We start from the raw sequence: 27,836 nt of genomic DNA, 5'->3' as shown, positions 1-27,836 counted from the left end.
CCGTGCCTCCTCGCAGACTGTCTAAAACCTGATGTAGTCCTCCGTGACGTCCCTCGCAGACTGTCTAAAACCTGGACGTAGTCTCCGTGACGTCCCCGCAGACTGTCTAAAACCTGGACGTAGTCTCTCGTGACGTCCCCCGCAGACTGTCTAAAACCTGACGAGTTCTGTGACGTCCCGCAGACTGTCTAAAACCTGGACGTAGTCTCCGGACGTCCCGCAGACTGTCTAAAACCTGGACGTAGTCTCCTGTGACGTCCCCAGACTGTCTAAAACCTGGACTAGTCCGTGACGTCCCCGCAGACTGTCTAAAACCTGGACGTAGTCTCCGTGACGTCCCGCAGACTGTCTAAAACCTGGACGTAGTCTCCGACGTCCCGCAGACTGTCTAAAACCTGGACGTAGCTCTGTGACGTCCACGCAGACTGTCTAAAACTGGACGTAGTCCTCCGAGACTCCCTCTGCTGGCTGCTCGTGGGTTAATCTTTCCAGACTGCAGAGTTCAGCATGTTGTGGGTCAAAAAAAAAGTCTTGGACCAGGTTCATCCACAAGCTGACACTCAGCCAATCAGGTCATCATCCAAACAAAGCCTCTGATTGGGACGCAGATCTCCACCTCTGGGCTGTGTCGTAGTCTTCTCCTGACATGGGTCCAGTTGGACTCTAACTTTAACTTCAAGTTTCTGTCTGTGCACGTCTCTTTGGACACATTTCTTGGACACGTGAACTCCCCCCTCCCCTCATGGGGGCCGTCCAGAGCAGCAGTGTCTCAGTCACAGTCTGTTCACCCTCCTCTCCTCTGGGAGGCGCTACAGGTCTCTCCAGAACCATTGGGCTCAGGAACAGCTTCGTCCAATCAGCTGTCACCCCGCTAAACTCTGCACAGAGGTGACCCCCACCCGTCCATCCACCTGTGACCTCTCCACTGCTCACACACCTGCTGTATGAATCTGTAGTGTAACTAACAAGCAGCAACAAAACAAAGTATTCACGTGTGAGAAGAACAACACCACAGGTTAGAAAACAAATCAATTCTAAATAATAGTTATTTGGTTATTTAGTTAATTAGTGCGGTCTGTCTTTCAGTTCAGCTCTTTAACAAACATGTTCATTAATCGTGTGGTGGCAGATAAACTGAGACGGTGTGAGCCTTCTGGCTTCCCGTAGTTATCAGCCGTGTACTTGATGATGTGAATAATCATGATATCTTTGGAAAGTCTGTCTGAATGTAAAAATACGTGTTTGACTGAGTTCTAAGTGTGAGTGTTGCGGAGCGTCACATCAGCAGCCAAATACCAAAAACTACAATAACTTCCTGTTCCTGTACTTCCCGCCCCTGCCCTCCAGTTGAACATGTGGCTGTTACAGCGTTTGATGTGATCACAAACAGCCTGAATGAAGAACCACACATCTGATGCTTTGAGTCACTTCATGTGTCTTTATTTCCACTCTGACTTGGGAATATTTGTTGTTGGACTTCAGAGTGACAGATGAGAGCCCTCGCCTTCAGCACAGAAATCTGCAGGGAGACAGACAGATAAAGAAATGACTTCTGTCTGATGTGACCACACATTGATTTCATTGTTGAATCACACAGGTTTAAAGGTCACGCCACCATTTTTGGGGTCGTAGCTGAAGTTGGTCTCCGGTGAAGCCGAGGCAGCTCGCCTGCTGCTTGAATTGTTCCAGGTCCGAGTCCTTCACGGACGTCTCCCTGGCTGGAAACCAAACAGAAAAATGTTGCGTTGCATGTTTCAGATTAAATGAGTTTGTTTGTGTCTCTGAAGCTCGTTCACTCCTACCCACAGGAAAGTTGCATGAGTTGTGAGCTCCTCGCCGTAAGGTCCATGTTGATGTTACTTTGACGAAATAACTGCCCACGTTTCTGCCAGTAATGTTTGATTTGAAGACCACGCAGCCGTCACAGCTCGGGAAACATGAATGCCTTGCGATGTTTCCCACTGAGGAAGAACAAAGAATCACATTTGGCATCAAATCAAGTACACGGCTGATAACTACGGGAAGCCTAAAGGCTCACACCGTCTCAGTTTATCTGCCACCACACGATTAATGAACGCCGAACGAATTAGTGATCAACAACAAGAGGAACTGCAGTTTGTGTCTTCACCTCACAGACAGAGGTTGATGCTTGGGTAGGCCTCAAATCAAGCACTGATCTCCTTTGCTGTGGGTTTGGCTAGCCTAATGGAAATCCAATCATGCACTGAGGTTTCCTTTCAATATTTATGATTGACGTCAATGGAAGACTGAAAACTTAAACAATATATTCTAATTACTAACATTATAGCAACACTGTATAGAAATTAGTATTTTCGCGATTTGTGTATGTGTGTTGTTGTGGAGAAATTGCTGAAGTCAGTGGTCAATGGTCAAAGGTCAATGGTCAAAGGTCAATGGTCAAAGGTCAATGGTCAAAAGTCAATGGTCAATGTTGAGGTCAGGAGTTCAGACAGTGTTCAGGAGCCTCTGATGTCTGATGCTGTCATATTTATTGATCATTAGAGACTCAAAGTTCGTCAGAAGAGTCTGTTGGACTGGACTGGTCAGACTTTAAACCTCTACAGACAACACCACAAATACTGAACGCCCAGAATGAGACACAGACCTGGAGGTCCACGCCTGACCCAGAGTAACTACTGCAGGACCTCGAGGTCCACGCCTGACCCAGAGTAACTACTGCAGGACCTCGAGGTCCACGCCTGACCCAGAGTAACTACCGCAGGACCTCGAGGTCCACGTCTGACCCAGAGTAACTACCGCAGGACCTTGAGGTCCACGCCTGACCCAGAGTAACCTCAGGATAGAAAATTACATAACGTGTGTGATAGCACTGTGTCCTGCTTATGAAAGACAGAGACAATAAAGTGATTCTAAGTATCATCAGCATGATTCAAAGTGTTGGTTCAGTGTTTTGAAGAATGAAAAGGTAACAGCACGGCACAGCTAATGTTTAATGTTTGTTCTTTTTTTTACTCCTCCTGTTAAAATACTGAGGTTCATTCATGACTGAATGAAATCTGGACACAGACATGATAGACATATTTTTAGATTCAGACTGTACTGTTACTTTTCCACTGAGCAGAAACAAGTTTAAAATACTGTTTATTCATTACACATGTAGAAGTCGGTACGAGTGCAAAAACACTGACTCTGTTTGATTCTACCTGACGTTATTGTCATTATCATTAGTTTCATAAGGTAATCATTGTTAGCTCTCCAACAAGCTGATAATATTCATTGGAAATAATATTTACTTTACTTTTTAACTGACAAAAAAAGTTTTGAGCATCTAATGGAAGTGACGTTTGTATTTGGACCCAACTCTCTTCTGAAGTTCTGTCAATACCTGTTACATAACAAAATACATGTCAGTCCATGACTGAGTTCTAAGTGTGAGTGTTGCTGAGCGTCACATCAGCAGCCAAACTACCAAAAACTACAATAACTTCCTGTTCCTGTACCTTCCCGTCCCCTGCCCTCCAGTTTGAACATGTGGCTGTTACAGCGTTTGATGTGATCACAAACAGCCTGAATGAAGAACCACACATCTGATGCTTTGAGTCACTTCATGTGTCTTTATTTCCACTCTGACTTGGGAATATTTGTTGTTGGACTTCAGAGTGACAGATGAGAGCCCTCGCCTTCAGCACAGAAATCTGCAGGGAGACAGACAGATAAAGAAATGACTTCTGTCTGATGTGACCACACATTGATTTCATTGTTGAATCACACAGGTTTAAAGGTCACGCACCATTTTTGGGGTCGTAGCTGAAGTTTGGTTCTCCGGTGAAGCCGAGGCAGCTCGCCTGCTGCTTGAATTGTTCCAGGTCCGAGTCCTTCACGGACGTCTCCCTGGCTGGAAACCAAACAGAAAAATGTTGCGTTGCATGTTTCAGATATAAAATGAGTTTGTTTGTGTCTCTGAAGCTCGTTCACTCCTACCCAGCAGGAAAGTTGCATGAGTTGTGAGCTCCTCGTCCGTAAGGTCCATGTTGATGTTACTTTGACGAAATAACTTGCCCACGTTTCTGCCAGTAATGTTTGATTTGAAGACCACGCAGCCGTCACAGCTCGGAAGAACATGGAATGCCTTGCTGATGTTTCCCACTGAGGAAGAATCAAAGAAATTCACATTTTGGCATCGAAAATCTGAGAATTTAAACTCACTGTTCGTCCTCCGTATGTTCTCAGGAACTGTGCTGCTTTGTGCTAAGTAAGCTAAAAACATCAGCATGTTAGCAAGTCGTGTCAGATCAGGTGACTTACCTGACATTTCTCCAGCATCGCCGTCAATTCTCATGCTGAATGATAAACCAATGCAGGATCCATTACTGAAAAACAGATGGAGGACGAGTAAAGTTCATATTTTGTTGAAGGACTTCTCGTCCATGTTAAGTCGGCTGTGTGACAAAGATGGTAGCTGTTATAAACTTACGACATGAGAATTTAGAGTTAAAGGACTCATCTCTGTACTTGTCCTGTTAGATCTTAGTGCTGCATTTGACACCATTGACCATCAAATTCTTTTACAGAGACTGGAACATCAAACTGGCATCAAAGGAACCGCCCTAAGCTGGTTTAAGTCGTATTTCTTAGATCGATCTCAGTTTGTTCATGTCAATGATGAATCCTCCATGCAGACCAAAGTTTGTCATGGAGTCCCACAAGGTTCTGTACTAAGACCACTTCATTGTTATGCTGACGACACCCAGTTATATTTATCGTATATTTACATAACTTCTGTTATGATTTGGAGCTATATAAATAAAACTGTATGTTGCCTTTAACTTGATTCAAGAGGTTTTAGCGTGACACAGATAAAACAGAGTATCGTCTGCATAGCGGTGGACCTGGACGTTATGATTTGGAGATGTGTGAGCCTGGAGCAGCATATAGACAGAAATAAAGTTAGAAACCTGAACCCAAGAAGACAAGTCGATCACCTTCAGCAGGTTTTAACAGTGTTGAATATGTTTTAGGGTTCTTTCCTCAGATGCTTTCTAAGTTACAATAAAAGTGATTTACAGAAGTATTTATATGTTGCGTCATCAACTCACATCTTGTTCTCCTCGTGCACGGTCAGTTCATTCTTGTCAGATGCTGATGGTGTCATTTTCATCCAGTAGCTCTCAGTTGACTTCAGGATGGTATTGACAGCTTCAGCATCACTGTAGCCCATCATCAAGTTCAGCCTGCTCTGCAACTGCACACAAGCATGGAGTCAGTCAGAATCCTGACGTGTTTACTTGTTCTATGATGATTTCTTTCATCTCTAACATCAGATCTTTCTGCCAGTTTTGAAATATTTGACCTCTGATACGTCTGTTTGTGTTTAGAGCTTTGAAGGAAAAAAAGGTTTCATCCTAAATGATTTAAATGTCTTCTAAAGTTGCAGCACTTCCAAACAAAGACTGTGTTCTTGGACAGGAAACAGTTAAAGGTGGATGCTAAGTGCTAACAGGCTCAGACTGAGGTCAAGAGTTGAACAAAAACCTGAACACACTTTGAAATCCTCACTGCTAACGCTAACCTAAGGACTGAGGCAGGAATCAGAAGGGCTTACCATGGAGGAGTCAGCCAGGGACAAAGGCTTGGTCAAGGGTTGGCATTCTTCAGGTGTCAGAGCCGAGGTGGTCAGAACCAGGCCCGCAACCAGTAAGTGACTGAACCACAGATTCATGATGCTACAGCTGCTTGACTTCAGAATACAAGTGGGAACCCACACCGAGCCGCTCAGCCTTTATAGACGCTGCTGCTGGCAGACTGATGAACTTCAGCTGGTTCAAAGGTTCAAAGGTTCTGTCTCTTTGCTTTAAAGATAAAGATAATATGCATAAATAAGCAGAATGACAGAAATCAGTAGAAGAAATAAACAATAGTCTCATCAGGAGGTGAGAGGAGTCAGCTTTGCTGATATTCTCCTCTGCCTCGCTTCCTCTATGGAGTCTAGAGGGCAGTCCAGGACAGAGCTGGAACCTCTGGACCACTTCATTGAATCTGTTTCTGTCTCTCACCGTGATTCCCACAGATAGTTTTCAGTCTTTCCAGACGTCTTGTGTTGTTAAGTTGAAGGCGTTGTGACGTCCCCGCAGACTGTCTAAAACCTGGACGTAGTCTCCGTGACGTCCCCGCAGACTGTCTAAAACCTGGACGTAGTCTCTGAGTCTCCCTCTGTCAGCTGCTCGTGGGTTAAACTTTCCAGACTGCAGAATTCAGCATGTTGTGGGTCAACAAAATAAGTCTTGGACCAGGTTCATCCACAAGCTGACACTCAGCCAATCAGGTCATCATCCAAACAAAGCCTCTGATTGGACGGCAGATCTCCACCTCCACACAATAAGTCAAACTCTGCGACAGCAGAATCAACAGAACTCAACATGCTGAACAAAATGGGCCCAAAGATCTTCGACATCTTCATCGTGACGACTCTGCTGCTCATCTCATGTGAGTGATGGTCTTCAGTGTTCATGTGTTCCATCATAACATGGCCGTGCTGTGTCATCAGACAGGAAAGAAACTTTTTGAAATCTGTTTGTGTTTGATCCACTTTGATCCGGTTTGATCCCACGCACTGCCCACGTCCACGCTCCGGGTTGCCAGATGAGAAATGTGCTACAGCCATGAAAGCAAACGAAGTGGATCAATGGAATTAACGTTAGATTAACGTTAGATTAACGTTAGATTAACATTAACTGTGAGCAGAATCGTGGTAAATATTGGCGATAATTTGAAAGATGAAGACTCTGAGAATCAAAACACAGAAAATAAAGTCAAGCTGACTTTATTCACTTCAATGAAGACTCAGCTTTCAACTCTTCTGTTGGAAGTTATGTCATCGAGTCCGTAAACAGACGGAGGGAAGACTGACCGGGTCACGCAGACTCTTAGCTCTAAATAAGCTGATTTTATCCTCAAAAGTTGCCAAAGAGCTACAGATTCCTGGTTCTTCTATCTACGAGAAGTCGCCTCCACCTGCTGAGCAGACGGAGGTCCTCTCTGACTCAGCCATCCTTTATGCTGATGTTAGCTAAGCTGACAGCGTCAATGTGAAACGAGAGCGCCGCCCAGAGATTCTGAGACGCCGTGAAATCACTGAATAAAGTTATAAAGTTCAATCAAACATGACTTTTTGTCGTTGTTGGTGCAGACTCTGGAGGATCAGTGACATCAGTGATCTTCGGCATCATAATTAATCTGATCATAATTATTTTCCTGTGTTGCAGATGAGGTTGAAGGCGATCGGGGGTGATCGGTGGATACTGCAAACCTCCAGGAACATGCCGCCCGTACGTCACCTACCACCGCCACGGTACACCTGTCAGCACAAAAACCTCATAACCTCCAAATTATGAACTGTTCAAAACAGCCGTAGACAGTGAGGCGACCACATGGATCAGGCTCATGTCTGTGAGTCAAGACAGGGTTAGCCTAGCTTAGCATAAAGACTGGAAACAGAGGGGAACAGCTAGCCTGGCTCTGTACAAATACCTCTAAAGTTCATGCTACATGCTACACACATGCACAAACAATACTTATTAAAAATGACAAAAATGTTCATTATTAAGTTTCAGATTCAAGATGAGAATAAAATTCACAAATTATGTGAAAAGATTTAAATCACCAAATGTGGAGATGAGGTTTCTGAACTGACAGAACGTCGTGCTACAGTAAATACTGATGTAATGACTCAACACTGAATATGAATATCACGTGTCCTCACTGCACTGCATTCATTCATTTTCTTTTAATTTCCTGAGTGCACTACAGATACGTCAATAACATTCGCTGTCTCATCTTTAGCCTGAATTCTTCTTCACATCCTTCATTTTTTTAATCTTAGATCTGGCTGTGATGTTACCGTGATGGAGACTGAACGATCTGGTCCAGAAGGTTAAATGAAGGTTATATACAGCAAAGGTGGATTGTACGGTGATCAGAGAGAGATGGAAACACAAACAGATCTTTGGAAACATGTCCATGGTTACATGTTTTCTAGAGTTCATCTTTCCACCTTTTGTTTGATTTGTATATATTGTGACATATCAGATACTGAATGAGAGAACAGAAGTTCAGACGTTTAGTGTTTCTGACTTTCAGCTCTTCTTTTGTTTTTAATGCAGCAATAAATCAGAGACAGACTGTGTGCTGGTCTTTATTGTCCCCTTTAAAACAGGATCCGAGTCACATGACGATGATTCAGATCTGTTGTTTGAACTGTGACTCCCCCTAGTGTTCATGAACACACTCTACACGCAGAGAGTGAACTGAACACTTCAGTCTTCTATGATGCAAATCTGCAAAGTCAGCTCGAGTTAAATGTCACCTTCACTTCACCTGGATCAAAGTTCCCCACAGCACCTGTCAATCACAGGTGTAGTGTGCTGTACTGGCCAATCACAGACCTGGTAAACCCAAACAGGTAGTGAGGTGGAGGTTGCTGTCCCTGAGGTCTCTCACACCATGAGTCAAAACCTCCATGGTGTTGGTAGTAGGAGATGAAGTCAGAAGGTCATGACGGCAAAGAGGCCGTCGAGCTGAAGGAGGTCTTTTGGGCTCCTGAAGGCAGCAGACAGGTTCAGGGGTCAAGGTTCAAGGTATCTTCATTATCCCCAGGGCGCAATTTGAATTTGAAACATGAATAACAAACATCCAGTAAATGAACAATAAATTCATCCCACAAAACACTTTGACACGGAGCCTCAGAAGGTCGATGGCAGCAGGAACGAAACAGTTTTTATGTCTGCTTGTTCATCTTGGTAGACCAACAGTGGTACTTCTCCTGCACAGAAGGATTATGGGATACTGAGGCTGTTTACAGTGTTTTATTGTCAATGCTGCCATTAAATTCAAAATGTTCATCATTTTACAAAAACAATCAAATTTCTCTGTTGTGTTATTTTCAATAAAATGTGGAGGTTTAGTGTTTTTACATCATCACATTTATTTTGCATTTTGACTTTCCTTGGGAACAGGGTTGTACTTTTATTAACGTCTTTCTTTCTTTTTTTTTTTTTACTGATTTCTGTCATTTGCTGCAACAACCAAATTTTCCTGCTGAGGATCAATAAAGGTTTAGTTTGTTAAAGCAAAGAGAGAGAACCTTTGAACCAAAGAGAGATGGACAGAGAGTGAATGACACAACTCTGGAATAATCACTATTACATAAACAACAGAAAAGTCCAGAAGTTCATTAGTCTGCCAGCAGCAGCGTCTATAAAGGCTGAGCGGCTCGGTGTGGGTTCCCACTTGTATTCTGAAGTCAAGCAGCTGTAGCATCATGAATCTGTGGTTCAGTCACTTACTGGTTGCGGGCCTGGTTCTGACCACCTCGGCTCTGACACCTGAAGAATGCCAACCCTTGACCAAGCCTTTGTCCCTGGCTGACTCCTCCATGGTAAGCCCTTCTGATTCCTGCCTCAGTCCTTAGGTTAGCGTTAGCAGTGAGGATTTCAAAGTGTGTTCAGGTTTTTGTTCAACTCTTGACCTCAGTCTGAGCCTGTTAGCACTTAGCATCCACCTTTAACTGTTTCCTGTCCAAGAACACAGTCTTTGTTTGGAAGTGCTGCAACTTTTTATCCACTTCCAGTAATGACACTGACTGACTCCATGTTTGTGTGCAGTTGCAGGGCAGGCTGAACTTCATCATGGGCTACACTGATACTGACGCATACAACGCCATCCTGAAGTCAACTGAGAGCTACTGGATGAAAATGACACCATCAGCATCTGACAAGAATGAACTGACCGTGCACGAGGAGAACAAGATGTGAGTTGATGACGCAACATATAAATACTTCTGTAAATCACTTTTATTGTAACTTAGAAAGCATCTGAGGAAAGAACCCTAAAACATATTCAACACTGTTAAAACCTGCTGAAGGTGATCGACTTGTCTTCTTGGGTTCAGGTTTCTAACTTTATTTCTGTCTATATGCTGCTCCAGGCTCACATATCTCCAAATCATAACGTCCAGTTGCGTTCAGGGTTGCATGACTAAAGTACAGAATGACAACAAGAATCTGTTTTCAGATCAGAAATACGTAAATTAGAGGTTAGATTTAAATGTTTGAGTAAAGATAAGTTTGATAAAGTGGTATCTTCCACAAATCCTTTCCTAGCTTTAACATGGACAGGAAACAAAATATGAACTTAACTGTTCCACCATCTTTCTCTCCAGAAATGGATCCTGCATTGGTTTATCATTCAACATGACAATTGATGGCGACCATGTAGACATGTCACGTAAGTCACCTGATCTGACACAATGACACAATGACATGATGACACACACATTTTAACTGAGTGTGTCTGCAGGCCACTGATCACTGTCACCATCAGTGTTGGGTATAGTTACTTTGGGAAGTAGTTCATTAGGTTACAACATGACCATCAATTAAAAGTAATCTGTTACGTTACAGCGTCACCTTTGAATTAAAGTAACGCGTTAGAGTACTCATGCGTTACCAAATGAACTCTGCAGGATAACAATAAGTGATGTCACTGCTGAAGCTGTCAGACTTATAGTCTTGGTGGGAGACGCACTGATGGTTGGGTGGTATGTCAAATATTTTTAACAAGCCATCGTCAGTTCAACAACCACTGATTAAATTACTGTTAAATTAACAAATTAAAGGAATTGAATCAGCTGATGGATTCATCCAATTAGCCGACCTGATTAGCGTTGTTGTTTGTTTTCTTTTCGTGTCAAACAACAAATCAGCTTCCAGAAAGTTCATCTTCATTTCTGTTTTTCTGGTTTGATTCTTCCTCAGTGCCCAACATCAGCACAGTGTTCCAAGTGCTTCCAGGCTGTGACGGCTGCGTGGTCTTCAGAGCCAACAGCACCGCCAGTAACCTCAGCACGTTATTTCATATGATGAACATCAACATCGACATTACCGACGAGGAGCTCACAACTCACGCTATTTATCTGATGGGTAGGAGTGAACGAGCTTCAGAGACACAAACAAACTCATTTTATATCTGAAACATGCAACGCAACATTTTTCTGTTTGGTTTCCAGCCAGGGAGACGTCCGTGAAGGACTCGGACCTGGAACAATTCAAGCAGCAGGCGAGCTGCCTCGGCTTCACCGGAGAACCAAACTTCAGCTACGACCCCAAAAATGGTGCGTGACCTTTAAACCTGTGTGATTCAACAATGAAATCAATGTGTGGTCACATCAGACAGAAGTCATTTCTTTATCTGTCTGTCTCCCTGCAGATTTCTGTGCTGAAGGCGAGGGCTCTCATCTGTCACTCTGAAGTCCAACAACAAATATTCCCAAGTCAGAGTGGAAATAAAGACACATGAAGTGACTCAAAGCATCAGATGTGTGGTTCTTCATTCAGGCTGTTTGTGATCACATCAAACGCTGTAACAGCCACATGTTCAAACTGGAGGGCAGGGGACGGGAAGGTACAGGAACAGGAAGTTATTGTAGTTTTTGGTAGTTTGGCTGCTGATGTGACGCTCAGCAACACTCACACTTAGAACTCAGTCATGGACTGACATGTATTTTGTTATGTAACAGGTATTGACAGAACTTCAGAAGAGAGTTGGGTCCAAATACAAACGTCACTTCCATTAGATGCTCAAAACTTTTTTTGTCAGTTAAAAAGTAAAGTAAATATTATTTCCAATGAATATTATCAGCTTGTTGGAGAGCTAACAATGATTACCTTATGAAACTAATGATAATGACAATAACGTCAGGTAGAATCAAACAGAGTCAGTGTTTTTGCACTTGTACCGACTTCTACATGTGTAATGAATAAACAGTATTTTAAACTTGTTTCTGCTCAGTGGAAAAGTAACAGTACAGTCTGAATCTAAAAATATGTCTATCATGTCTGTGTCCAGATTTCATTCAGTCATGAATGAACCTCAGTATTTTAACAGGAGGAGTAAAAAAAAGAACAAACATTAAACATTAGCTGTGCCGTGCTGTTACCTTTTCATTCTTCAAAACACTGAATCAACACTTTGAATCATGCTGATGATACTTAGAATCACTTTATTGTCTCTGTCTTTCATAAGCAGGACACAGTGCTATCACACACGTTATGTAATTTTCTATCCTGAGGTTACTCTGGGTCAGGCGTGGACCTCAAGGTCCTGCGGTAGTTACTCTGGGTCAGACGTGGACCTCGAGGTCCTGCGGTAGTTACTCTGGGTCAGACGTGGACCTCGAGGTCCTGCGGTAGTTACTCTGGGTCAGGCGTGGACCTCGAGGTCCTGCGGTAGTTACTCTGGGTCAGGCGTGGACCTCGAGGTCTGTGTCTCATTCTGGTCGTTCAGTATTTGTGGTGTTGTCTGTAGAGGTTTAAGGTCTGACCAGTCCAGTCCAACAGACTCTTCTGATGAACTTTGAGTCTCTAATGATCAATAAATATGACAGCATCAGACATCAGAGGCTCCTGAACACTGTCTGAACTCCTGACCTCAACATTGACCATTGACCTTTGACCATTGACCATTGACTTCAGCAATTTCTCCACAACAACACACATACACAAATCGCGAAAATACTAATTTCTATACAGTGTTGCTATAATGTTAGTAATTAGAATATATTGTTTAAGTTTTCAGTCTTCCATTGACGTCAATCATAAATATTGAAAGGAAACCTCAGTGCATGATTGGATTTCCATTAGGCTAGCCAAACCCACAGCAAAGGAGATCAGTGCTTGATTTGAGGCCTACCCAAGCATCAACCTCTGTCTGTGAGGTGAAGACACAAACTGCAGTTCCTCTTGTTGTTGATCACTAATTCGTTCGGCGTTCATTAATCGTGTGGTGGCAGATAAACTGAGACGGTGTGAGCCTTCTGGCTTCCCGTAGTTATCAGCCGTGTACTTGATGATGTGAATAATCATGATATCTTTGGAAAGTCTGTCTGAATGTAAAAATACGTGTTTGACTGAGTTCTAAGTGTGAGTGTTGCTGAGCGTCACATCAGCAGCCAAACTACCAAAAACTACAATAACTTCCTGTTCCTGTACCTTCCCGTCCCCTGCCCTCCAGTTTGAACATGTGGCTGTTACAGCGTTTGATGTGATCACAAACAGCCTGAATGAAGAACCACACATCTGATGCTTTGAGTCACTTCATGTGTCTTTATTTCCACTCTGACTTGGGAATATTTGTTGTTGGACTTCAGAGTGACAGATGAGAGCCCTCGCCTTCAGCACAGAAATCTGCAGGGAGACAGACAGATAAAGAAATGACTTCTGTCTGATGTGACCACACATTGATTTCATTGTTGAATCACACAGGTTTAAAGGTCACGCACCATTTTTGGGGTCGTAGCTGAAGTGTGGTTCTCCGGTGAAGCCGAGGCAGCTCGCCTGCTGCTTGAATTGTTCCAGGTCCGAGTCCTTCACGGACGTCTCCCTGGCTGGAAACCAAACAGAAAAATGTTGCGTTGCATGTTTCAGATATAAAATGAGTTTGTTTGTGTCTCTGAAGCTCGTTCACTCCTACCCATCAGATAAATAGCGTGAGTTGTGAGCTCCTCGTCGGTAATGTCGATGTTGATGTTCATCATATGAAATAACGTGCTGAGGTTACTGGCGGTGCTGTTGGCTCTGAAGACCACGCAGCCGTCACAGCCTGGAAGCACTTGGAACACTGTGCTGATGTTGGGCACTGAGGAAGAATCAAACCAGAAAAACAGAAATGAAGATGAACTTTCTGGAAGCTGATTTGTTGTTTGACACGAAAAGAAAACAAACAACAACGCTAATCAGGTCGGCTAATTGGATGAATCCATCAGCTGATTCAATTCCTTTAATTTGTTAATTTAACAGTAATTTAATCAGTGGTTGTTGAACTGACGATGGCTTGTTAAAAATATTTGACATACCACCCAACCATCAGTGCGTCTCCCACCAAGACTATAAGTCTGACAGCTTCAGCAGTGACATCACTTATTGTTATCCTGCAGAGTTCATTTGGTAACGCATGAGTACTCTAACGCGTTACTTTAATTCAAAGGTGACGCTGTAACGTAACAGATTACTTTTAATTGATGGTCATGTTGTAACCTAATGAACTACTTCCCAAAGTAACTATACCCAACACTGATGGTGACAGTGATCAGTGGCCTGCAGACACACTCAGTTAAAATGTGTGTGTCATCATGTCATTGTGTCATTGTGTCAGATCAGGTGACTTACGTGACATGTCTACATGGTCGCCATCAATTGTCATGTTGAATGATAAACCAATGCAGGATCCATTTCTGGAGAGAAAGATGGTGGAACAGTTAAGTTCATATTTTGTTTCCTGTCCATGTTAAAGCTAGGAAAGGATTTGTGGAAGATACCACTTTATCAAACTTATCTTTACTCAAACATTTAAATCTAACCTCTAATTTACGTATTTCTGATCTGAAAACAGATTCTTGTTGTCATTCTGTACTTTAGTCATGCAACCCTGAACGCAACTGGACGTTATGATTTGGAGATATGTGAGCCTGGAGCAGCATATAGACAGAAATAAAGTTAGAAACCTGAACCCAAGAAGACAAGTCGATCACCTTCAGCAGGTTTTAACAGTGTTGAATATGTTTTAGGGTTCTTTCCTCAGATGCTTTCTAAGTTACAATAAAAGTGATTTACAGAAGTATTTATATGTTGCGTCATCAACTCACATCTTGTTCTCCTCGTGCACGGTCAGTTCATTCTTGTCAGATGCTGATGGTGTCATTTTCATCCAGTAGCTCTCAGTTGACTTCAGGATGGCGTTGTATGCGTCAGTATCAGTGTAGCCCATGATGAAGTTCAGCCTGCCCTGCAACTGCACACAAACATGGAGTCAGTCAGTGTCATTACTGGAAGTGGATAAAAAGTTGCAGCACTTCCAAACAAAGACTGTGTTCTTGGACAGGAAACAGTTAAAGGTGGATGCTAAGTGCTAACAGGCTCAGACTGAGGTCAAGAGTTGAACAAAAACCTGAACACACTTTGAAATCCTCACTGCTAACGCTAACCTAAGGACTGAGGCAGGAATCAGAAGGGCTTACCATGGAGGAGTCAGCCAGGGACAAAGGCTTGGTCAAGGGTTGGCATTCTTCAGGTGTCAGAGCCGAGGTGGTCAGAACCAGGCCCGCAACCAGTAAGTGACTGAACCACAGATTCATGATGCTACAGCTGCTTGACTTCAGAATACAAGTGGGAACCCACACCGAGCCGCTCAGCCTTTATAAACGCTGCTGTTGGCAGACTGATGAACTTCAGCTGGGTCATTCACTGCTGGCCCAGATCTCTTTGGATCAAAGGTTCTCTCTTTGCTTCTAAAGATAAACTTCTATTGATCCACAGCAGGAAACTTTGGCTGCTGCAGCAAATGGCAGAATTCATTAAAGAAAGAAACAACAGACATTTATAAAAGTACAACCCTGTTTCCAAATAAGGTTGTCTGCTGTGTAAAATGTAGAAATCAAATGTGACGATGGAAATAACACAAAGACTCAAAAGTTCAAACAGAAATCTGTTTTTGTAAAATGATATGAACATTTAAAAAGTTAGACCATGGCGACAAAAGTGTGTAACAGTTGTGAGCAGCTGAAAGCAAACAGCTGCTGGATCATCTCCCAGTGAATGAGGTTACCTGTCCACAGGTGAGTCACATGACACAGAGGCTGAGTGTTTGGAGGCTTCACCACTCTGTAAAGACTGCTCTGGAACATAGAGCAACAACTTCAGAATAATGTCCGTCAACGTAAAATCACAAAGAATCTGTGGATTTCATCGTCTACACTTCATCACATCATTCAAAGATTCAGCCAATCAGAAGAAAGCTCTGTAACAAGGGACCAGGCTGAGAACCAATCATGTGTGTCTGTGATGTTCAGGCCTGCAGACAGCACAGCATCAAACACAGACAGGACTCTGTGGTGGACATCACTGCATGGACTGAAGACACTGAGGACAACATCAGCACACTGAGGACAGCTCAGACTGCACCACGACTCCACCATGACTCCACTAACACTCCACCAACACTCCACCAACACTCCACCATGACTCCACTAACACTCCACTAACACTCCACTAACACTCCACCAACACTCCACTAACACTCCACTAACACTCCACCAACACTCCACCAACACTCCACCACGACTCAACCATGACTCCACTAACACTCCACTAACACTCCACCATGACTCCACTAACACTCCACTAACACTCCACTAACACTCCACCAACACTCCACCAACACTCCACTAACACTCCACCAACACTCCACCACGACTCCACCATGACTCCACTAACACTCCACTAACACTCCACCATGACTCCACTAACACTCCACTAACACTCCACTAACACTCCACCATGACTCCACTAACACTCCACCAACACTCCACTAACACTCCACTAACACTCCACCAACACTCCACCATGACTCCACCAAGATGCAGCTGAGATGCTTTCAGGTGTCCCCACCTGCAGGGAAACATAATGATGGATCACCCTGTACCAACAGAAACAACCATTGTTGGATCAGCCGGCTGGTCTTGACTTTAGCCTTTGGAACATGTTCAAACCCACACACTTGCGACATGAAGCCAATGTAAATATGCTAAAGTGAGTGTAATGAACTCTGTTATCTGTCTTGATTCAGACTCTGACTGCTGCCTGTTGTACAGGCTGAGACGTGCTGCCCAAACATGGGCAAACATACGCAAACGGCTGAGGCAGTGACCTGGAAGGTTCAGGAAGAGTTCGATTACATGATGAGCACACACACACTGGACTGAGTCAGCTATAAACCGACCTGCTTCCCTCCTCCATCTCGGCTGTCCTGACAGAGCACAGAGCGAGGTGTGTTTGATTTTTGTCTCAGAGCAGGATGAGTGTTGTAAAACAGGTGATGCTGCTGCTGCTGGCAGCCATTGGCACCAACGCAGCGCTGGGCCCTGAAGACTGTGACGGTCTGAATGTGACGCTGCCAGCAAACCAGCTGCACGAGGTCAGTGTGAGATCATTTCAAATAATTTAATACTGTTGTTTACATGCATTATATAACAAAGCAATATCACACCTGAGGCCATGCTGTTATGCTTAATATCAGCACGGCTGGGACTCAGTTGTGGATGATCACAGCGTGCTGATATTCAGAATAACAGAACAACCTCAAACCTTCTGCAGATTTATGGGGGCTGGGTTCTGGTCTGGTCCATCGCTGACAATCTGCCATTCTCGAGCCTGATATCGAACCTTTCCAGCTCTAAAATCGAGCTCCGACTCCTCCCTGACAACAGCACCATCACCTACCACGAGTGGAACTTGTTCCAGTGAGTGCTTACTATAGATTTCCATCTTGTTTTAGGTCGGTTTAAGTCATGTGGCAGCTTGTGGTGGATTTATATTTAACCTACAAACGTGACAGAACTTCTCCTGTAGAATACTAATTAGCATATATCAAGCTAATGTGGTCATACCTCTGCCCTCTACTACCAAGGATGGAAAAGAAATGAAGGGGTGAGGTCCAAATGTAGACCTCAGACCTTCAGGCCTGTAAGACAATGTCTTTATGTTGTGTTGGCTAACTGGTTTGTGTTGTGTCATTTTCAGAGATAAGTCATGTACTAGGTACTTACTCAACATGTCGCTGGTCTCCGGCTCCGAAAACTTCACACTGAACTACATCACGGGCAGTGAGTCGCTCTAATCTCACACTCATGTTTTCTTTGGCATTTGCCAACCCAGCAGTTTGTTTTGGTGAGGTAATCATTATTTATTAATGATAACAGAAGAGGAGGGATCATTCATTTTGATCAGTGACAGATTAAAGGAAGAACCTGGGTCATCGTTTACGAGGACACTTTGTGTCGGGTTCATTTAGGAGTCCTAAAGGTTCTTTAAGAGGTTCTAGAGGTCATTTGGTAGGTCTTAGGGATTATTGATGAGGTTCTAGGGTATTCGAGGGGAAGGAGAGTCTCTGGGTTCTGTGTACTAATGGTCATTAGGATATTCTAATGGTTCTTCGTGAGGTTCTTCTAGCCATTGAAAGGGTTCTAGAGGTTGAGTAGGAGGTTTTAGTAGCCATTGATGATGTTCTGGTTCTTTAACAGGTTCTGTTAGCCATTCAAGAGGTTCCGTGGGTCTTTTTGATGTTTTAGTGGGCCTTTAAGATGTTCCAATGGGCACTGAGATGGTTTTATAGGTTCTTAAAGGTTCTTGATGAGGTTCTAGGATCTATGGGTTCCTTAGGAGGTTTAAATAGTATTTGATAATGTCCTAGTGGTCCATGAAGGTGGTACTAATGGTTATTTAGGATGTTCTAGTACACCTTCAGGTCTGATAGGAGGTTTTAGTAGGCACTGATAATGTTCTAGAGTTTTCTAAGAGGTTCTATTGGCCACTGAACTTGTTCTAGTGGTTTGAGTGGTTCTTTAAGATGTTCCAGCAGGACTTGAGGAGGTTCTTCGGGTCTTTGTTGAACACAGATGACGTAAAGAGACAGTATAGGGTTATCAACTGTGATATGGGGTCATTGTCATTCTGATCAGTTTTATCATTCATGTTTGTTATTAATACGACTGAAGCTTCTTCTTCTTCTTCTTACTTCCTGCTGTTAGCCGTGGAGAAGAACGGCGTCGTCAGTCAGTACAACGACTCCTTCAAAGTGACTTTCTTTAAGATGTGCCCGGACTGTCTGATGATGGTCTACAGAGGAGACGCGGGACAGATACTGCTCAGCTACAGTAAACACACAACACACACACACACACACACACACACACACACACACACACAGTAAACAAATGGTTTGTTTGATTTTGAAAGTTCTGGCAGTTTATTCCCAACAAATTAAATTAACATTACATAACATATGAGTGTGTGTGTGTGTGTGTGTGTGTGTGTGTGTGTGTCAGGGAAGGAGGGGCATCATCAGGATGTTGAGCAGCTGAAAGCGTCACACAGAGATAACGAGAAAATGGCCGAGTGTTTGGGACTTCCTCACGCCAACGCGTTCAGCTACGACGGAGCAGCAGGTCAGTTTCTGATTGGTCCATCAGCTTTTCACCAGATACAAAGAGCCAATGAAATACTAAGGAACAGATGAAGTTAAATAAAGATTGATTGATCCTCTTGTCTCCTCACAGATTTTTGTCCTAAGACGTCTCCTCCTGCAGCGGTGGAGCTTGAGCGGCCATGAATGAAAACAACATTTGTCAAACATTCACACAGTAAATAAAAGTGAACACTGAATGTTAAAAATAACTCTGTGGGGTGTCGACAGGTTCAGGTGGTAGAGCCTCTGCCCCGTGTACGAAGGTCACGTCGTTCCCGTGTCTCTCTCGGCACGTACCTGTCACTCTTCAGCTATCTGTCAAAAAAATAAAAAGAATAACTGTCTCTTCTTGTCCTTTTTTATCATCTTTAGTTCTTCAAACATGAACACAGAATAAATCTCATAATGTGAACACAGAGACTACGTCCAGGTTTTAGACAGTCTGCGGGGACATCACGGAGACTACGTCCAGGTTTTAGACAGTCTGCGGGGACGTCACAGAGACTACGTCCAGGTTTTAGACAGTCTGCGGGGACGTCACGGAGACTACGTCCAGGTTTTGTAGACAGGTCTGCGGGGACGTCTCAGCAAGACTACGTCCAGGTTTTAGACAGTCTGCGGGGACAGTCACGGAGTACCGTCCAGGCTTTTAGACCAGTCTGCGGGGACTTAAAAGAGACTACGTCCAGGTTTAGACAGTCTCGCCGGGACGTCACGGAGATCCGTCCAGGTTTTCAGACAGTCTGCGGGGACGTCACGGGACTACGTTCAGGTTTTAGACAGTCTGCAGGGACCACGGAGGACTAGTCCAGGGTTTAGACCGTCTGCGGGGACGTTCTAGAGGACTACGTCCAGGTTTTAGACAGTCTCGCGGGGACATCACGGGACTACGTTCCAGGTTTTGACCTGTCGGGGGACTCACGGAGACTACGTCCAGGTTTAGACAGTCTGCGGGGACGTCACGGAGACTACGTCCAGGTTTAGACAGTCTGCGGGGGACGTTCACGGGACTACGTCCAGGTTTTAGACAGTCTGCGGGGACGCTCAGAGACTCGTCCAGGTTTTAGACCGTATGCGGGACGTCACGAGACTACGTCCAGGTTGTAGACGTTCTGCCGGGAGTCACGGAGACTCGTCCGTGGTTTTAGACCGTCTGCGGGGACGTCTCAGGAATACCGTCCAGGTTTTAGACAGTCTGCGGGGACGTCCGGAGACTACGTCCAGGTTTAGGACAGTCTGTCGGGGACGTCACGGAGACTCGTCCAGGTTTTAGACAGTTTGCGGGGGGACGTCACGGGAGACTACGTCCAGGTTTTAGAAGTCTGCGGGGGGGACTCACGGAGACTACGTCAGGTTTAGGACAGTCATTGCGGCGACGTTCACGGGACGACTCCAGGTTTGGTTTTAGCAGTCTGCGGGGACTTACGGGACTAGTCAGGTTTTAGACAGTCTGCGGGGACGTCACGGAGACTACGTCCAGGTTTTAGACAGTCTGCGGGGACGTACGGAGGAGACTACGTCCAGGTTTTTAGACAGTTGCGGGGGGCGTCACGGAGACTACGTCAGGTTTTAGACAGGCTGCGGGACGTCAGCGGACTACGTCCAGGTTTTAGAAGTCTGCGGACGTGAGGGCTCGTCCAGGTTTTAGGACAGTCTGCGGGACGTCACGGAGACTACGTCCAGGTTTTAGGACAGCTGCGGGGGGACATCACGGAGACACGTCCAGGTTTTGACAGTTGGGCACGTCACGGAGACTACGTCAGGGTTTTAGACAGTCTGCGGGGACGTCACGAGGACGGACGTACCCGTGGGGTTTTAGACAGCCTGGGCGGGGACGCTACAGAGACACGTCCAGGTTTTTGACCAGTCTGCGGGGAAACGTCCGGAGGACTCCGTCCAGGTTTAGGACAGTCTGCGGGGGGACGTCACGGAGACTACGGGTCCAGGTTTTTTAGACCAGTTGACGGAACATACGGAGGACTAGTCAGTTTTAGACAGTCTGCGCACGTCGCGGAGATACTCCAGGTTTTTTAGACAGTTCTGCGGGGACACGTCACGGAGATCGCCGGCAGTTTTAACATCCAAAACATTGACGTTTACGTTAGGATAGCCTAAAAGACACAGTATCATCACTGGACAGATGCTGAAATGTTTTATAGTTCTCGCATTATATCAGCTCATAATACATAAACATATACGTCCTGTATTTAAAATGACAGACCAGACCCTGTCACTTCTGCAGTACCGCACTAGACCCATATCATTTATTTTCCTTTGAACCCTTTGCAGACAAACAGTCCATAGAAAAGATATTTATTATGAATAATAATATAATCATACATAAATAATAGAATAATATATTAATAATAATAATAATGTCTCGGTTCCGCCCAGCAGCAGGGGGCGGTACCGCACGGCTCCGTGACGTCATGTCCCCGTCAAGAAGACGCTGTGTCGTCACTTCCTCAGACAGCAACATGGAGTCCGGGCTGAAGCTGAGTTTCTGGGAGCGCGGGCCGCGGCCCGGACAGTTCTACTCTCTGACCGGCGGCAGCAGCAGCACCGGGCCGGAGACAGCATGCGGACCGGTCCGACACACACTGTGAGTCCTCCGCTCCGGCAGAACCGGGGCAGGGTACCGGACAGTACCCGGTTTCGGTTCGCCGCAGTGCTGCATCATCCTGGAGCTAACTGATGCTAAGCTAACAGCTAGTTCCCGAGAATGTAAACATTTAAACATTTAAAGTGACGTCAGTGATTACCGTAAAACACCGGAGAGCTGCTGTCATTTAAACATTTAAAGGTTTAAATTATTTTAAATTAATTATTCAGTGATTACCGTAAAACGTTAATGAGATGCTAATTTACAGGTTTAACGATCTGTGACGTCATTAATTATCATTAATTGGACTTCATTTACACTTGTTGGTTCATGTGAGGATGAAGCTGATGTTTGATCTTTAATCAGTTAATTACTGAGATTAATTAAAGTTTGCACATCTGATGAAACTGGAGAGCCGTCAACACAGTCAAGCGTAACTCCGCCCCCTTTAGTGGACAGGTAACTCAGGAGAGGCCACGCCCCCTGAATAGAGACCCTGTACTCACCTTGTTTAAACACTCCAGGTGAACTTCCTTTGACCTTCTGTCCACCTGTGTTTTTATTTTAGAAACTTTATTAATCACCTACACGTGAATATATCTTTCCTCATGTGACCCGTCCAGTCGCAGGTCAGGGAGAGCGGGATCGAACCGTTCTTAGACGACCCGCTGTACAGAACGTTCTGTTCACATCCCGACCACACCTGACAGTCCATCATCAGTGTCAGTGTGAGGCTTCAAACAGGAAGTGAGCGCTGAGCGTCATCAGCATGACGTGCAGTCAGCTGTGGTCGATGGTCACATGACAAGTCGCTGACACGCCGCTGTGAAGAGTTTGAGCATGACTGAGTTCTAACTCGCGTGTCTTCCTCCTGCAGTAACCCCATGGTCACCGGGACGTCGGTGCTCGGCGTCAAGTTCACCGGCGGCGTCATCATCGCGGCGGACATGTTGGGCTCGTACGGCTCTCTGGCTCGCTTCAGGAACATTTCCCGCCTCATGAAGGTGACGCTTGCTGTAGACAGAACCACCACCGGGACAACCACGACCAAGACCATGACAACCACCACTACGACAACCATGACAACAACCACCACCAAGACCATGACAACCACCACCACTACGACAACCATGACAACAACCACCACCACGACCATGACAACCACCACCACTACGACAACCATGACAACAACCACCACCACGACCATGACAACCACCATGACAACGACCACCACGACCGTCATGGCGACCACGACAACAACCATGACCACGACCATGACGACCGACATGATGACCACGACCATGACAACAACCACGACGACCAACATGATGACCAACGACCATGACAACAACCATGACCACGACCATGACGACGGACATGATGACCACGACCATGACAACAACCACGACAACGACCATAACAACAACCACGACAACGACCATGACAACGGCCACGACGACCAACATGACGACCACGACCATGACAACAACCATGACCACGACCACAACAACGACAACGACCACAACTACGACAACGACCACAACAATGACCATGACGACCACGATGACGGCGTCTGAAAATAAAGGAGTCACACTGCCGTTTCTTTTCTGCTTCAGGTGAACAGTAACACCATCCTGGGAGCTTCAGGAGACTATGCCGACTACCAGTACCTGAAACAGGTCATCGAGCAGATGGTGTAAGCTGCACACACACACACACACGCATACACACTCTCTCGTAGCTGCTCTCTCCTCATTGGTCTGTCTGGTGTCCGTCAGGATCGACGAGGAGCTGCTGGGTGACGGTCACAGCTACAGTCCGAAGGCGGTGCACTCCTGGCTGACCAGAGTCATGTACAACCGGCGCAGTAAGATGAATCCTCTGTGGAACACCGTCGTGATCGGAGGCTTCTACAACGGAGAGAGGTAACTTCCTGTTTCCTGTCCACGCAGATAAACAGCATTCTTATTGAGCTCTAGGTAACCAATCAGCCTTCTCGCCTCTCTCTAGTTTCCTAGGTTACGTGGACAAGCTGGGTGTGGCTTATGAGGCGCCGACAGTAGCCACGGGCTTTGGAGCATACCTGGCACAGGTGAGTGAGTTACTCATGGCTCCCTGCTCCCTCACTGATGGCCTGTCGTCATCACGTATCTTAATCAACACTGTGTGTGTGTGTGTGTGTGTGTGTGTGTGTGTGTGTGTGTGTGCGTGCAGCCCCTGATGAGGGAGGTGATCGAGAACAAAGTGGAGATCACGAAGCAGGAGGCTCGGGAGCTGGTGGAGCGCTGCCTCAAAGTGCTTTACTACAGAGACGCTCGCTCGTACAACAGGGTGAGTTCACTCTAACTGAGCCCAGGACTAGCTTCAGATGCCTGTCGGGGCCCTCACAGTCACTCACAGGCGATGTTGTTTGTTTCAGCACGAGATCGCCATAGTAACAGAGGAGGGCGTGGAGATCATCGGTCCTCTGTCCTCTGAGACCAACTGGGACATCGCCAACATGGTCAGGTGAGGTCAAAGGTTAAAACGGCGTCAATCAGAGAGACGGACCCTGAATCAAGTCACATGGTGGATGAGCTGTTTCCTCATGGCTCTCATGGCTCCACACAGATGTGATGTCACTTCCTCACACTGACACAGACATCACATCTCATCTCGTTAACCAAACTTTGACATGTTCAGATCAATATAAAATAAACATTTAAACAATCCACTGATAAATGTTCTTGGTGACATCACACACGCGTCATCATTGATCCGTTTGTTGGTGTTTCCTCTTCCTGTTTCTCTGCAGCGGCTTTGAATGAAGACGAGCTGTGACGGCTGACGCCTCGCTCACAAACGACCCCAGTTTAGTTTTTGTTTTTTCTGATGTTCGTTGTAACTTTTTTGTATAATGGAAAATAAATCTGACCAAACAGATGTCTGTTTTTCTTTGTGTGTTTATTACATATGAAAACATGTTAATAACACGTCACTCAAACACGTGGCTAAAGATGAAAGTACTATGAGGACAATAAAAACAAATATATAAACATGTAAATATAAAGATATGATGCAGGACACGTCTCATTTCAAAGTGTCTGAGTGGTTAAATATTCATGCAGACATGTTTCATACACGTCTTAAATTAACATTTATGCTTTCGCTTTCACTCTAAACATGACGGCTTGTTGCTATGCAGATTTGGAAAGATAAATTCATCTGTTTTGTAACTGGGCAGACCAGGAAAACGGGTCCAATCAAAATAATCGCTGTCAGAAAAATAATTCTGCTCGACCAATGACATTTCGCCCACTTTTGGTATCCGGGTGGATTTACGGCCGCCCAGCAATCGGATTGGACGTTGGCTTTGTAGTCAGGCAGACATAACGAAGTCGTCCAATCACAAAAAAATCTGAAAGGGGATTTTTGCTGTATCTTGGCTCAGGTACTTTCTTTTTCTTTTTTAAAATAAATACTCACATAAGACTCATCGAACCGATCAAACATTAATATCAGAATAAATTAACGATTACCGGGAATTATTTTGAAATTACAAAAGGCGCGAAAAAACACGTTCACGGGCTGTTTCACTGCCTGCTAGCTAATGCTATCTGTTAGCCACTAGCTAGGCTAGTCAGCTAGCCTCACAGTTAGCAGCGTTAGCTTCGAGCTAGCTGAGAAGAAGCGCGGCAAAAGTCAGAGTCACGTCACGGCGGCTCGCGCGCAGCGGTGTGTGTGTGCACGCGCCATTAAAATCTGCGCGTGCTAACAGCTAACGTGCTAACGTGCCGCTGCCCGCGCGGCTAACAGGCTAACATGTTGTGTGTGTGAGTGTGTATGTGAGTGTGTGTGAGTGTGTGTGTGTGTGTGTGTGTGTGTGTGTGTGTGTAGCCACATGACCGCCGCTGTAAACAGACATGACATGAGCCCGGTGTCACTCCAGCTAACACGTTAGCCGCGTTGCGGGCTGTGCCTGCCCCGACACACAGACCTGCACGGGTTAACGGGTTAACGGGTTAACGGCACCGTGACAGCCGGCATGTGTCTCTACCCGGGCAGACAGTGGCTTTCTTTAACCGGCTGTCAGCGCGGAACCCGGGATAACATGAGCGGAACATGTCGGTGTGTTAAAATCAGTGCTGCTGCAGTGACAGACAGACAGGTGGGAGTGACCTGTCTGTCTGTTACTGTCTGTCTGTTACTGTCTGTCTGTCTGTTACTGTCTGTCTGTCACTGTCGGCCTGTCTGTCTGTTACTGTCTGTCTGTCACTGTCTGTCTGTCTGTCACTGTCTGTCTGTTACTGTCTGTCTGTTTCACTGAATTATGTCTTCATGTTTTTGTGGCTGCAGACAAACTGATTATATTAAATATAGAACTGTACACCAACATCAAATTATAAAAACATGTTTCAGTTTGTCCTGATGATTATTAACACAATAATGACTAAAACCTGGACGTAGTCTCCGTGACGTCCCCGCAGACTGTCTTAAACCTGGACGTTTGTGTGTGTGTGTCAGATGGTGGTTCTCAGCACCGGTTAGTCGGTCCAGATGTCGGAGGACCAGCGGCTCCAGCGGGCCGAAGCCTCCCGACGGGGGGAGGCCAGTCTGGAGGCGGGGGAGGGCGACACGGAGCCGAGCATGCTGCTGCAGAAACTCAAGAGCAACATCTCGTAAGTCAAGCTGCTGTTAGCTGCTGTTAGCTCAGTCTGTTAGCTGCTCTCTGATTGGTGTGTTCTCTGTCCTACAGTAAGACTGTCCAGACCAAAGTGGATCAGATCCTGGTAAGACCCAAACTGAGTCAGTGATGCATAGACGAGGGGCGTGGCCTCACCTCAGCGCTCAGGTGTGATGTGTTCTGTCTTCACAGCAAGACGTTCAGCGTTTCTCCGACAATGACAAGCTGTACCTGTACCTCCAGCTGCCCTCGGGACCCAGCGTCGGGGACAAGAGGTCAGACCTGCTGCTCACTGACATGAACCCTGACGGGACAACAGGTGTGTGTGTGTGTGTGTGTTCATCACTCTGTGTGTGTGTCTGCGCAGTGGCGGCGACTCCAGTTCGTTCAACACAGCTGACCAGCTTCACACCTGCAACTGGATCCGCAGTCACCTGGAGGAGCACTCGGACACCTGTCTGCCCAAACAGGACGTCTACGAGACCTACAAGTGAGGACACACACACGCACACACACTCTGAGGTTCATGTGGTGGTCATGTGATCTCTGACGCTGCACCTCCTCTGTCCTCCAGGAGATACTGTGAGAATCTGCAGCACCGCCCACTGAGCGCCGCCAACTTCGGGAAGATCATCAGAGACATTTTTCCCAACATCAAGGCCCGGCGGCTCGGCGGCAGAGGACAGTCCAAATATCCTTTCAAAAACAAGATAACATGAGCTAACAGCAGCTACAGCTGTCAGCAGTTTACCTGCGTGTCTCAGGTGAGAGGTCGCAGGTGCACTGTGATTGGTCAGACTGTGTCAGGGTTGCTGGTTGAATTCCCTAACCTGCCCGGCTGACACGTACTGTTACAGCGGCATCAGGAGGAAGACGGTTCTGAACATGCCTCTGCTGCCCAACCTGGACCTGAAGAATGACCCGGTACACACACACACACACACACACAGACACAGACACACACACACACACAGAAACACACACACACAGAAACACACACACACACAGCCACACACACACACAGACACACAGACACACACACAGACAGACAGACACACACACACACACACACAGACACACACACACAGACACACACACAGACACACACACACACAAACACAGACACACAAACACACATTACATTACATTACATCACATTACATCACATTACTTTACATTACATTACATTACATCACATTACATTACACTACATCACATTACATCACATTACTTTACATTACATTACATTACATCACATTACTTTATATTACATTACATTACATCACATTACATTACATTACATTACATCACATCACATCACATTACATTACTTTACATCACATCACATCACATTACATCACATTACATCACATTACTTTACATTACATTACATTACATCACATTACATTACATTACATTACATTACATCACATTACTTTACATTACATTACATTACATCACATTACATTACATTACATTACATCACATCACATCACATTACATTACTTTACATCACAT

At 45.3% G+C, this 27,836-nt stretch overlaps 6 protein-coding genes and 3 long non-coding RNA genes across 9 annotated transcripts in view; 6 read left to right on the top strand and 3 right to left on the bottom strand.

The window, feature by feature from the left end:
• Positions 1-1,415: 1,415 nt before the first annotated feature.
• On the bottom strand, positions 1,416-1,753 carry LOC113747305 (uncharacterized). Its single transcript, XR_003463538.1, has 2 exons — positions 1,616-1,753; positions 1,416-1,519 (listed from the first exon to the last, which is right to left on the bottom strand). It is a non-coding gene; the product is annotated as an uncharacterized LOC113747305 (long non-coding RNA).
• A 1,820-nt stretch (positions 1,754-3,573) lies between these two features.
• LOC104940066 (hypothetical protein) lies at positions 3,574-6,148 on the bottom strand. Its single transcript, XM_019274068.2, has 7 exons — positions 6,036-6,148; positions 5,585-5,831; positions 5,079-5,224; positions 4,288-4,352; positions 3,964-4,128; positions 3,773-3,877; positions 3,574-3,677 (listed from the first exon to the last, which is right to left on the bottom strand). The coding sequence occupies exons 2-7, from the start codon at positions 5,699-5,701 to the stop codon at positions 3,637-3,639; spliced, it is 639 nt and encodes a 212-aa protein (XP_019129613.2). The 5' UTR covers positions 5,702-5,831; positions 6,036-6,148; the 3' UTR covers positions 3,574-3,636.
• A 144-nt stretch (positions 6,149-6,292) lies between these two features.
• LOC104940065 (uncharacterized) lies at positions 6,293-8,160 on the top strand. Its single transcript, XR_797776.3, has 3 exons — positions 6,293-6,465; positions 7,245-7,307; positions 7,862-8,160. It is a non-coding gene; the product is annotated as an uncharacterized LOC104940065 (long non-coding RNA).
• Positions 8,161-9,241: 1,081 nt separating this feature from the next.
• On the top strand, positions 9,242-11,348 carry LOC113747300 (uncharacterized). Its single transcript, XM_027286690.1, has 6 exons — positions 9,242-9,415; positions 9,642-9,787; positions 10,199-10,263; positions 10,794-10,958; positions 11,045-11,149; positions 11,245-11,348. Exons 1-6 carry the CDS (start codon positions 9,299-9,301, stop codon positions 11,283-11,285), a joined length of 639 nt encoding a protein of 212 aa, XP_027142491.1. The 5' UTR covers positions 9,242-9,298; the 3' UTR covers positions 11,286-11,348.
• Positions 11,349-13,116: 1,768 nt separating this feature from the next.
• On the bottom strand, positions 13,117-15,217 carry LOC104940064 (uncharacterized). The gene is made up of 6 exons (XM_027286689.1): positions 15,050-15,217; positions 14,678-14,823; positions 14,202-14,266; positions 13,507-13,671; positions 13,316-13,420; positions 13,117-13,220 (listed from the first exon to the last, which is right to left on the bottom strand). Exons 1-6 carry the CDS (start codon positions 15,164-15,166, stop codon positions 13,180-13,182), a joined length of 639 nt encoding a protein of 212 aa, XP_027142490.1. The 5' UTR covers positions 15,167-15,217; the 3' UTR covers positions 13,117-13,179.
• On the top strand, positions 13,767-14,546 carry LOC113747315 (uncharacterized). The gene is made up of 2 exons (XR_003463554.1): positions 13,767-14,289; positions 14,451-14,546. It is a non-coding gene; the product is annotated as an uncharacterized LOC113747315 (long non-coding RNA).
• Positions 15,218-16,737: 1,520 nt separating the features above from the next.
• Positions 16,738-19,396, top strand: LOC104934314 (saxitoxin and tetrodotoxin-binding protein 1). Its single transcript, XM_010749950.3, has 6 exons — positions 16,738-17,004; positions 17,184-17,329; positions 17,610-17,692; positions 18,617-18,742; positions 18,914-19,033; positions 19,145-19,396. Exons 1-6 carry the CDS (start codon positions 16,885-16,887, stop codon positions 19,195-19,197), a joined length of 648 nt encoding a protein of 215 aa, XP_010748252.1. The 5' UTR covers positions 16,738-16,884; the 3' UTR covers positions 19,198-19,396.
• Positions 19,397-21,497: 2,101 nt separating this feature from the next.
• On the top strand, positions 21,498-24,577 carry psmb4 (proteasome 20S subunit beta 4). Its single transcript, XM_010749948.3, has 8 exons — positions 21,498-21,655; positions 22,533-22,659; positions 23,272-23,351; positions 23,434-23,580; positions 23,666-23,747; positions 23,870-23,986; positions 24,075-24,163; positions 24,450-24,577. Exons 1-8 carry the CDS (start codon positions 21,531-21,533, stop codon positions 24,460-24,462), a joined length of 780 nt encoding a protein of 259 aa, XP_010748250.1. The 5' UTR covers positions 21,498-21,530; the 3' UTR covers positions 24,463-24,577.
• A 106-nt stretch (positions 24,578-24,683) lies between these two features.
• Positions 24,684-27,836, top strand: part of rfx5 (regulatory factor X, 5) — a 13,007-nt gene continuing 9,854 nt past the window's right edge. Inside the window, exons 1-7 of the mRNA XM_027287024.1 lie at positions 24,684-25,085; positions 26,159-26,313; positions 26,391-26,424; positions 26,511-26,593; positions 26,686-26,808; positions 26,893-27,009; positions 27,164-27,242. Coding sequence (XP_027142825.1) covers positions 26,192-26,313; positions 26,391-26,424; positions 26,511-26,593; positions 26,686-26,808; positions 26,893-27,009; positions 27,164-27,242 — 558 coding nt within the window. The 5' untranslated portion in view covers positions 24,684-25,085; positions 26,159-26,191. The remainder of the gene's footprint in view (positions 25,086-26,158; positions 26,314-26,390; positions 26,425-26,510; positions 26,594-26,685; positions 26,809-26,892; positions 27,010-27,163; positions 27,243-27,836) is intronic.

This window comes from Larimichthys crocea, chromosome XIII (genome assembly GCF_000972845.2).
Source record: "Larimichthys crocea isolate SSNF chromosome XIII, L_crocea_2.0, whole genome shotgun sequence".
Classification (NCBI taxonomy): Eukaryota; Metazoa; Chordata; class Actinopteri; family Sciaenidae; genus Larimichthys; species Larimichthys crocea.
The sequence above is the reverse complement of the archived record's forward strand: the minus strand, read 5'-3'. Positions and strand labels throughout refer to the sequence as shown.

Excerpts from the sequence above, each read along its gene's own strand:
- LOC104940064 (XM_027286689.1), bottom strand. The coding sequence starts at position 15,166 with ATGAATCTGTGGTTCAGTCACTTACTGGTTGCGGGCCTGGTTCTGACC. Across the intron at positions 14,824-15,049 it reads CCCTGGCTGACTCCTCCATG|TTGCAGGGCAGGCTGAACTT; the intron begins GTAAGCCCTTCT and ends GTTTGTGTGCAG. Across the intron at positions 14,267-14,677 it reads GTGCACGAGGAGAACAAGAT|AAATGGATCCTGCATTGGTT; the intron begins GTGAGTTGATGA and ends CTTTCTCTCCAG.
- psmb4 (XM_010749948.3), top strand. The coding sequence starts at position 21,531 with ATGGAGTCCGGGCTGAAGCTGAGTTTCTGGGAGCGCGGGCCGCGGCCC. Across the intron at positions 21,656-22,532 it reads GGACCGGTCCGACACACACT|TAACCCCATGGTCACCGGGA; the intron begins GTGAGTCCTCCG and ends TTCCTCCTGCAG. Across the intron at positions 22,660-23,271 it reads ACATTTCCCGCCTCATGAAG|GTGAACAGTAACACCATCCT; the intron begins GTGACGCTTGCT and ends TTTCTGCTTCAG.
- LOC104940066 (XM_019274068.2), bottom strand. The coding sequence starts at position 5,701 with ATGAATCTGTGGTTCAGTCACTTACTGGTTGCGGGCCTGGTTCTGACC. Across the intron at positions 5,225-5,584 it reads CCCTGGCTGACTCCTCCATG|TTGCAGAGCAGGCTGAACTT; the intron begins GTAAGCCCTTCT and ends GCTTGTGTGCAG. Across the intron at positions 3,878-3,963 it reads TCATGCAACTTTCCTGCTGG|CCAGGGAGACGTCCGTGAAG; the intron begins GTAGGAGTGAAC and ends TTTGGTTTCCAG.
- LOC113747300 (XM_027286690.1), top strand. The coding sequence starts at position 9,299 with ATGAATCTGTGGTTCAGTCACTTACTGGTTGCGGGCCTGGTTCTGACC. Across the intron at positions 9,416-9,641 it reads CCCTGGCTGACTCCTCCATG|TTGCAGGGCAGGCTGAACTT; the intron begins GTAAGCCCTTCT and ends GTTTGTGTGCAG. Across the intron at positions 10,264-10,793 it reads CGACCATGTAGACATGTCAC|TGCCCAACATCAGCACAGTG; the intron begins GTAAGTCACCTG and ends ATTCTTCCTCAG.
- LOC104934314 (XM_010749950.3), top strand. The coding sequence starts at position 16,885 with ATGAGTGTTGTAAAACAGGTGATGCTGCTGCTGCTGGCAGCCATTGGC. Across the intron at positions 17,330-17,609 it reads CACGAGTGGAACTTGTTCCA|AGATAAGTCATGTACTAGGT; the intron begins GTGAGTGCTTAC and ends TGTCATTTTCAG. Across the intron at positions 19,034-19,144 it reads CAGCTACGACGGAGCAGCAG|ATTTTTGTCCTAAGACGTCT; the intron begins GTCAGTTTCTGA and ends GTCTCCTCACAG.